The following is a 10537-nucleotide window of genomic DNA, read 5'->3' on the forward strand; positions in this document are numbered from 1 at the left end:
TCCTAGCCTTTTCCTTTGTTTGTTTATCACTTTACATAAGAGCCAGATATCCCTAAGAAAGGTATGGTGCTTTAGCTACTATGGTTATATGGGAAGATAGTCGTTTTCAACATGCAGTAGTCCAGGATGACACTACAGGGGAAGTGATTTGATTAGACCAGGATGTTAAGATTGCTGAAATAAGACCAACCAGTAACTCCCAAATCCTGTTGTTTCAGATTATAGTCTTTATAATGAATATTACAGTCATACATATGAATTAGAATACCTTAAGAAAAACTCCAGAGACTGTAGACAGGGGACAGAGAAATTCCTTGATTTAAAGGTTTCATGATGCCTCATTGCAGTTTTATATTCTGTGTTGATCAGGTTCTTACAGGAGTTGCAGGAGAAGATGCAGAGTGTCATGCAGCAAAATTGTTAGAGGTCATCATTCTACAGTGCAAAGGGCGTGGCATTGACCAGGTCAGTGAGGGAATGTTTAATGTTTCCTGTTTGAGGCTTCAGAGAGAGAATCTTTCTCTCCAGTTTTTTTCTTTTGGGGTATTTGTTGTATATTTGGTATGTTACTGTTTATTATGACATTATAGATAACATTTTTAAATTATTGGTTTAAAATTAATGATCATATGTTTAATATGTGTTAAAATATGACAAGTTTTATGGCTACTTGTTATGCAGAGTGAGACTTTTTTTTTATAGTATGCTGCGGGAGTATTGTTTGCCACATTATCACTTTGTAGTGAGATAGATTTAGTTGTTAAATTTCCATGCTCAGTTTCAGTAGGAATTTTTTTTTCCCAGCTCTGTTGATATAATTGAAATATAACGTCATGTAAGTTTAAGGTATAATATGAATTGATACACATATATTGTGAAGTGATTACCACAATAAGGTTATTAGTAAGAATATTGTGAATCCAGTTGTTTATTGTGATGAGGCTCAGTGAAGATTTGTCTTCTCTAAAGTTAGGGTTATCAGTGAATGCCTCAACAATAAAAACTATTGGGTATCCATTGGGGAGAAAAAGAGGTTGTTTGAGGCAACAAGTTAATAGGGGTGGGGTGGTTAGACTACTATTACGGTTTTAGAATATTTTGCTATTTGTCTTTATAGTGCATTCCCTTATTTGTGGAAGCAGCTTTAGAGAGACTGACAAGAGAGGTGAAGACAAGTGAACTTCGGACAATGTGCCTACAAGTTGCCATTGCAGCTTTGTATTATAATCCACACCTCCTTCTGAATACCTTAGAAAATCTTCGCTTCCCTAATAATGTTGAACCAGTTACAAATCATTTTATTACACAGTGGCTTAATGATGTTGATTGTTTCTTGGGGTAAGTGACATACATTCGATCTTTGTTTTTTTAACTTGGTGAGAAACTTTGCTTATTAAAAAAAAGAAAATCTTTGTTTTGTTTATTTTTTAGGCTTCATGACAGAAAGATGTGTGTTCTGGGCTTGTGTGCTCTTATTGATATGGAACAAATACCACAAGTTTTAAATCAGGTTTCTGGACAGATTTTGCCAGCTTTTATCCTTTTGTTTAATGGATTAAAAAGAGCATATGCCTGTCATGCAGAACATGAGAATGACAGTGATGACGATGATGAAGCTGAAGATGATGATGAAACTGGTAAGGAATTTGTGGTGGAGTAAGCCAAACTTACTGACTTAGAAATATCATTGGACTTGTTTGTTAGTCCTTCTCCTAAAGAAATAGGGGATCATAGCCAAATGCTTTCATGTTCATTCATTCATAGAAAGATTGCCTTATTTTCCAACTAGAGTAAGGCATATGAAGGCAGGAACTTTGGCTATATCTCCAACATGTAAAGCAGTTCCAGGCATTTATGGTTTTGAGTGTGGGCAAACATCAATCTTCTGTTAGTGCTAACACCTAAGTGTAATTAGGTGTTGGCTAATACATTTTACCTGTAGAACACTATAGACTGTAAGAGTAAATTGATAGAAAGTTGGTTAAAAGAAATTACTAAATGGTTTAAAAAAGAAACTCAAAAAAGGTACTCTATGGATATAACATAAACTATGTAATTTTTGTATTGGTATTTGGTTGGGTATATACTGTAAGGTTCAGAGCACAATAAGAGCTGAATCTCATATTACGTATTCCTTTTTCAAACCTCTAGCATTAAGAATTGTGGTTGGGTTTCTTGGATTTCTATGATAATTTTTTTATTCTATTGCTGAGAATTTTTTATATATATATTTGTTTAATTATTTTGAAAGAGAGTGTTTCTGAGTAGGGAAGAGGCAGAGAGAAAGAATCCCAGGGGTGCCTGGGTGGCTCAGTCGATTAAGCAGCCGACTTCGGCTGAGGTCATGATCTCACGGGTTGTGGGTTTGAAACCAGCATTGGTCTCTGTGCTGAGAGCTAGCTCAGAGCCTGGAACCTGTTTCAGATTCTGTGTCTCCCTCCCTCTCTCTCTGACTCTTCCTCTGCTCATGCTGTCTCTCTCAGAAAAAAATAAAAAACATTTAAAAAAAAATCGCAAGTAGGCTCCACATTGTCAGCACAGAGCCTGACACAGAGCTTGGTCTCACAAACCATGAGATAATGAGCCAAAATCAAGAGTTGGACACCTAATCAACTGAGCCACTCAAGTGCCCCTATTGCTGAGTATTTATTTATTTATTTATTTATTTTTACAAATAGTTTATTGTCAAATTATTTTCCACATAACACTCAGTGCTCATCCCCAAAGTGCCCTCCTCCATGCCCATCCCCCCTCCCTCCCACATCCATCAGTCCTCAGTTTTTGTCAGCATTCAAGAGTCTCTCATGGTTTGCCTCTCTCCTTTTCCCCCACCATTTCTGCCCTTCTTCTCCCCCTTGTTCCTCCGTCAAGTTCCTCCTAATCCTCCTATACGTGCAAACATATGATATTTGTCCTTCTCTGCCTGACTTATTTCGCTCAGCATAACACCCTCAAGGTCCATCCATGTTGCTACACATGGCCAGATGTCATTGTTTCTCATTGCCATGTAGTATTCCATGGTATAGATAAACCACATCTTCTTGATCCATTCATCTGTTGATGGACACTTAGGCTCTTTCCATGTTATAGCTATTGTGGAGAGTGCTGCTGTGAACATTGGGGTACATGTGCTCCTATGCATCTGTTGCTGAGTATTTAAATACCCCATCCTGAAACTTGAATTTATTCAGTTGTGATTTGTAATTTACTGACTGTGGTCATTGTTACTTGGTTGAGTAACAGAATAAGAATACTTCACTGTTAACATATGTACCTATTTATGACTTGGTAGAGGAATTGGGGAGTGATGAAGATGATATTGATGAAGATGGGCAAGAATATTTGGAGATTTTGGCTAAGCAAGCAGGTGAGGATGGAGATGATGAAGACTGGGAAGAGGATGATGCTGAGGAGACTGCTCTGGAAGGCTATTCCACAATCATTGATGATGAAGATAACCCTGTTGATGAGTATCAGATATTTAAAGCTATATTTCAAAGTAAGTCATCTTGTTATATGTAACTTAGATAGCTCTATATGATCCATTTCCCTGAATCCATCTGTTCTCATTTGTGTCTGTCACTTAAAGAAGGAATTTTAGGTGTTATAAGACCAAAACTAGAATATAATTTAGGGATTGGTAGCTAAAGTATCCAAAGTTACTTCTGCTGTTACCATAGAGCTTCACAGTATTTCCTTATTTTATTATTTTTATTTAGATTAGATTGTCATGCTGAAACATGCACATTATAGGAAAATAGCACAGTTGAAAGTTTATACAATGACAGTTCATCTTTCCCGCTTCTGATTCCTAGCCTTTCAGCATTCTCCTGAAGTATCCACTCTTATATATGTTTCTTGTGTTCATGTATTTGTGTATCTTTTTTTTCCCCTGGCCAAAACCACAATTGACTTTCGAGAATTTGACCATTTTTAGCATTAGTGATCTCAGAACCCCTTTTCTTTTTTCCTGTAACACATTGTGTGTGGCTTTACCATCTTTTACTTGGACTTCAACAAACTATAACATCTGAGTTCCATCCAGCCTAAGAAATTTAAATTGGCACTATATTTGAAACACCTTTTCCCCACAGTTAATGACAATGTTGACTATCAGTCCTATATATTATGAGAACTTTGATGTAGTATTTTCTGGTAATCAAAGCATTAGTGTTCCAATCTCATGATGAAGCATTTTTGATACGAGGTTAGAGAAACCCAATAGCTTCTGAACTACATAGCAGGCAGCAAGAACTGATTGAGGTGCCAGTAACTACTGACTTGCTTTTGTTTATGACTTTGTAATTTATAGACTGAAATACATGTTAATCCCAGGGAGGACTCATAATAGAAGGCCCATGCATAGTAAATGCAGTAAAGTAGAAGTAGAAAATCATGTGATTGAATGTCAGGTTTCACCACAAAATACCTGGCACCTGAGGAAATCAGTTTCCATTCTTGGAATTACTGTTCTAAAAACATTTTTTGGGGTGCCTGGGTGGCTCAGTCAGTTAAGCGTCCGACTTCAGCTCAGATTATGATCTCACAGTTTGTGGTTTCAAGCCTGCGTCGGGCTCTGTGCTGACAGCTCAGACTCTGTAGCCTGCTTCTATTTTTTTTTTTTTAAATGTCTTTAATGTTTTATTTATATCTGAGAGACAGAGTGAGCAGGGGAGGGTTAGAGAGAAAGGGAGACACAGAATCTGAAACAGGCTCCAGGCTCTGAGCTAGCTGTTAGCACAGAGCCCGATGCAGGGCTCAAAGCCACGAACTGTGAGATCATGACCTGAGCCGACGTCGGACGCTTAACCAACTGAGCCACCCAGGAGCCACATCTGGAGCCTGCTTCAAATTCTGTCTCCCTGTCTCTCTGACCCTCCCCTGCTCAGCTGTCTCTATCTATCTCTCAAAAATAATTTATTAAAAACATTTTAAAAAGTAAAAACTTTTGTGGAAAGTCTTATATAGAGAACTTTTTTTTCTTTGATTAACTCAGCACACACCTACCCCTTTGTATAGCTACTCAACTGAAATAGGGAAATACATGGTCAGACTTGGTACCCTTCTACATCAATTTATCTAGTGCATGCTTTCATGAAACACTGAGAATTTAATACCTGGTCTTAGATTGGGTTTGACCATTATTTTAAGCTCTAATGTGAGCGTTTTAAGTACTGCAGAGATACCCATGGAAGAAGATAGTAGATATATTTTTAAAAGGTTTTTGATGAGGCAGTACAGAAAAAAATAAGGCATTTATTTTGTACTACTCACTCCTTTCTTGGATCTACTCAGTGTTTCTCATTTTTTTTAATGTTGGGTTTTGAGAATTTTTTATTTTTTTAATTTAAATCCAAGTTAGTTAACATTGTATAATAATTGTTTCAGGAGTAGAACTTGGTGATCCTTACTTATCTATAACACCCAGTACTCATCCCAAAAAGTGACCTCCTTAATGCCCATCACCCATTTAGGCAATCCCCCCACCCAGTACCTCTACAGCAACCCTTGGTTTGTTCTCTGTATTTAAGAGTCTCTTATAGTTTGCCTCCCTCTCTGTCTTTATCTTATTTTTCCTTCCCTTAAAGGGTTTTGAGAATTATAACCAAAGTAGCCTTTGGTTTCCCTACTTTGTTACTTAATTATATAAGACCTGGTTTCAGCTCTGATTCCTTATTTGCTTAGAGATATAAATTATGAGAATGATTAGATTTTTTTGAGACATAAAGCCATACCAGAATTTTTTGTCCCTATATCTTTTGTTTCACAAAGAAGTAACTTAAATTATTATTGGGAAAATATAAAATAGATCAGAATATCGGTACTGGAGGTGAACTAGAAGGAACAGAATAGAAAGGAACTACCAGGCCTCTCGTATAATTGCCCATTTTCCCCCTTGTTTTCTTTTTGATAGCTATACAAAATCGTAATCCTGTGTGGTATCAGGCTTTGACTCATGGTCTTAATGAAGAGCAAAGAAAACAGTTACAGGATATAGCAACTCTGGCTGATCAAAGAAGAGCAGCCCATGGTATGTCAATTGACCACAACACATCTTTAATGTAATTAATGACATAATAGAGCTTTAAAATTTTTAAGTTAAATGATTTAAAATTATATAAAACCTACAATTGTTGCAGGTGATAGGAATTCTGAAGGAAGGAAATCTGAAGGAATGAAGAAATGAATTCTGGTTTTAGCCATAGTTCACTGATTTTAAGTGTAATGGAAGACTACTTTCAGTACACAGTAGCTTTGATACAGTTGCTCAAGCTTTCGGTGATGGCTTGATAGTAGAAAATTCTACTGTGTAAACAGTTTTTTAGGAGGTATATTAAAGGAAATCTCAAATATCATCCCATATTACCATCTTCAGACATTTCAGTATGCCTTTCAGAAAAGGACATTTTAGATAGACAGCCTACCAATTTTCTATAGGTCTTAATACTATTAGACTAGTTTAATATTCAGGGAAGTATCCTCCTTACAAAGAAAGCATAGCTTTTTAAGGTATTTTATGTTTGGATTTGCCAGCACTAGATTGATTTGAAGACTGAATCCTGATTTAGTATTTGACTCAAAAAGGTTTATTTAAAAATTTTTTGTAACATAAGAAAGTGAAAGTTGGCTAAGAAGTCAGTAGCATACAGCTAGTAAGATTATCTTCTGTATATAATGTACCTCTCTTTTATTCCTATGTAAGAGAAGGGGGACAAGGACAACTTTGAAACGTCTTGGCTAATAGTAGCAGGTTTAGCTTTTGTTAACATCTGTCAGTTCCTTCTCTTCTCCAAAGTAGTAAGATCAGATACTGTATTAAACTTTCACTTACTTGTTTTTTAGAATCCAAAATGATTGAGAAGCATGGAGGATACAAATTCAGTGCTCCAGTTGTGCCAAGTTCTTTCAATTTTGGAGGCCCGGCACCAGGGATGAATTGAGTTATCACTTTCTTTCCTGCTGTGTGATTGTAGTGAAGAGCTTGTGTTCCTCCTAGTAGCGGTTCCAGAACTGGTTCATGTTATCTACTCTAAACTAATTGATCAATAGATGGACAAAAAAACCCAGGAGGTGGGACCTGATCATGCAACTTGGCACTGAAAAAGAAACCAGAGGGATTTCGGCGGGGGGGGGAGGGAGGTAATTTGGGGCGGTATTTTCTTTATTTTTTGAAGAAAGTAAGATTCTGACTGAAAGTTCAAGTGACACTGTGGAAATCTGAAATGAGGGGATGTCATGAAGGCAGCTTTTCTTTTTCTGAGGAAAAAATAGGCATGGGCTACAGGACTATTTAAAATGTCTCATTTACAGTATAAGCTCAAAGGTAGATGTAATTTTTACACCTATGAGTATTGTCCATTTTCTGTCTCTTCCTCACCATTGGGTATCTATTCTTTATATGTAAATAAGATAAGGTAATCAATAGCCTTATTCAATCTTCATCATTTTCATTCATCAGAGATTGTTCCTATGTAGATTATTGGACATTTATTGTAGCACTACATAACTGATTAAAAAAAATCTGTAAATGAATTAGCACTTTCATATTGAAACAAGCCTGCTAGCCTATGTATAAAATAGCAAAATGTTTGCTGTTTATAAAAGGAAGGGATGTAATGGGGTGGGGGGCAGGGGTAATTTCAAGTTATTAATTTAAAAATGAACTAGCAATTTTGTACCTGGTGACTTTGTGGTGCACTCACCTCTGATAGTGACTTGAATTCGGTATGTTAAAAGGGGTTAGTGATATTTCATTGCTGCTAAAAAATGGCAACTCCCTCTGTCCTGTTTTTTCTTAAAGCTCTCAGTGTACAAGTGGATACTTGGATACAAGACCTTACTGTATCAAATAAGAAAGGTGATATTTGAAGCATGTAAATCGGATATAAAGTTCTACTCTTAAAGAGTTGATCAAAGAGTATGGTTAAACATCTATATATGCAATCTATTAAAAGAACTTAATTCGGCTATTATGTCTTGATTTGATTGCCGTTTTTTCCCTAATTATAAAACTTTTTCCTTATTGGCCTATTTTTATCCTGTACCTGGAAAGAGTGCAAAATGCACACTTTTAAAATTTACATTTAACACCTGCCCATATCCACCTCTCCCTATCTCCCCTACCCCACTTGTTGATTGTGGTATCTGATGTTAATAGATAGGCTGAAGGCACACGGTTCCCTCCAAAAACCACTAATGATACCACTGCAGAAACAAGCCAGCAACAAAGACAATGTGGAGAGGTTGGCTTGCTTCCTTCTCTCCTAACTGCATGTTCAAAAATAAGCCTTTATTGATCTTAAACATCTGTCAGATGAGTCATACATTGGGTTATTTTTTTATATACATGTATACACACAATATTTCAAATTGAAAGCAACATCTCAATGGATTCAAAACTATTAAAAGCTGTTGTCTATAACAGACTAGGAAATTTATAACTGTAAAAAGGAAACAGATGCACATATTGATATTTAAAACGCATAATGAAGAAAACCCATTGGTGGTGTGTTTTTCTTGTATGCCAATAATTAAGCCATTACAGTTGGCACTGTTTGGTTTTCTATTTTAACACTGAAGGAGTGAAAGTATTTCCTATATTTATGAATTTAGTATGAAAATCTTGGCAAAAAAGGAAAAAAATTGTCTGTCTAAAATGTGTGGGTGAAAACTGTTAATCAAGTGTGTTTCTACTTTTTTCCCCCAAGTTGGACACCATCTGTATACCCTAGGTTGCTTAAGGGGATTTCACTATTATATAAAATCAATAAAATTAAAATGGAGTAGTTGTATATATGCAACATTGTGTACAGAGGGGATATATTGAATAGTATTAAACATTTTCGTCTTCCTTTACCTTTTATCCCTTAATATCTAGTCTACTTTTTTAAATTTCAGACTTCAATGCTCTTTGAATTGATAATTCCAATTTTCACATTGTTATTGGAAAACCATATCTAATAAAGGTTTTAGTTATTCCCATGCACAGTATGAAAATTCTCATTTGCTGAGCTTTTATTCCAAGAAAATGTATTGGTACATCTTTGAGAAGTTTTGTGGTCTCCTCTGTCATACAATCTAATCTCCATTTACAGATTTTAATAGAAATTAAAGACCTTAAAATTAAATTATATTTAATATTAAATAGTATTCCAGTGTTAGTTTCTAATGTATCAAATATATATATCTCCGTTATTCACAGTATTTCCTTAAAATTAACATCAAATTATAGATTCTTACAGATTATGCACCTTGGTATTTGTCAGTGCTTCTGGATAAGGTGGTAGGACTTGAGATAATTTCAAGAGTATTGGTTGCATGTGGCTATTATTTATTTTAACACACAGCTTTTCCCATTTTCACTAACCTATAACTTTTTAACTTCTGAAAGTTAATTATGAGGTGGTTTGGGTTTCAATTTTTGTTTTGTTTAATGGCTGAAAGCATAGAATCTTCACCTTTTTGTAAACTTAAGCTATCTTTTTTAAAAAGGTATTCATTTATCACTGTTAAAGTTAATCTGTTTCTCTTCAGGTATAAATGGTGATTACTAAGCTACACACCTTATCAAGCTAGTGACTGCTGTGCTCACCTCTGGAAGAGACTAGAGTGTAGAGCAGGGATGACCAGACCACAGCCCTATGACTATATGCCTTTATTCAGCTCCAGATGTAGGCCCTGAAGCAAGCATGAAGAAAAAGTCATTAAGAACTGTATTAATATGACTAAACCACATGTTTGGGAAGATCTAACACAATGCCTTAAACATAGTAGGCATTCCATAAATGTTTGTAAAATGAATTACCTAAAATTACATTAAAACTTATCCGTTATAAAATGTCAGTTTTGTTCTATATAATTTAAGTTTTGGTGAAGATTATCTGTGACTGTTTATTAGCATCCCTGAATTCTAGGTTTTACCCTTGATGAAGCTGGCCACTCTGGTGCATGTGGTTCTTACAAAAGGAAACTAGATACCCAGCTAGAAATCCGGGATTTTATCAATATGTAAGGGGAAAGTATCTTTTAAGTAACTTCTTTGTTACATAATCCCCCCTCTCTAGGCTTTAAAGCTTAGGCAATCATATATAGGTCTCAATTTTGCTTTCATGTATAGATTGAAATTTGTTAGTTACAGTCAATACTTGAATCCTATATTTAAATGCTTCCTATCTAAGTCTTAAAGATATTTTTTTTTCTTTTTCAGAGAGTGCATGCGTGTATGCAAGTGGGCAGAGGGAGAGGGAAAGGGAATCTTAAGCAGGTTCCACTGCCCAGCAGAGAATCCAACACGGGGCTTGATCTCATAATTGTAAGATCATGACCAGAGTCAAATTTAAGAGTCAGGCACTTCATCATCTGAGCCATCCAGGTGCTCTTTATGATTTTTAGGGGCACCTGGGTGGCTCAGTTGGTTAGGTGTCTGACTTTGGTTGAAGTCATGATCTCACTGTTCATGGGTTCAAGCCCCACATGGGGCTCTGAGACGCCTACTTCAGATTTTGTATCTCTCTGTCCCTCCCCTGCTTGTGCTCAC

The 10537-nt window shown here is 36.0% G+C and overlaps 1 protein-coding gene across 1 annotated transcript in view; it reads left to right on the forward strand.

Moving 5' to 3' along the window:
- Nucleotides 1-8983, forward strand: part of IPO7 (importin 7) — a 51316-nt gene extending 42333 nt beyond the window's left edge. Inside the window, exons 20-25 of the mRNA XM_039244614.1 lie at nucleotides 370-465; nucleotides 1118-1338; nucleotides 1432-1637; nucleotides 3293-3499; nucleotides 5915-6031; nucleotides 6844-8983. Coding sequence (XP_039100545.1) covers nucleotides 370-465; nucleotides 1118-1338; nucleotides 1432-1637; nucleotides 3293-3499; nucleotides 5915-6031; nucleotides 6844-6941 — 945 coding nt within the window. The 3' untranslated portion in view covers nucleotides 6942-8983. The remainder of the gene's footprint in view (nucleotides 1-369; nucleotides 466-1117; nucleotides 1339-1431; nucleotides 1638-3292; nucleotides 3500-5914; nucleotides 6032-6843) is intronic.
- Nucleotides 8984-10537: the final 1554 nt, after the last annotated feature.

Source organism: Hyaena hyaena, unplaced genomic scaffold (genome assembly GCF_003009895.1).
Source record: "Hyaena hyaena isolate Hyena2069 unplaced genomic scaffold, ASM300989v1 scaffold_245, whole genome shotgun sequence".
Lineage (NCBI taxonomy): Eukaryota > Metazoa > Chordata > Mammalia > Carnivora > Hyaenidae > Hyaena > Hyaena hyaena.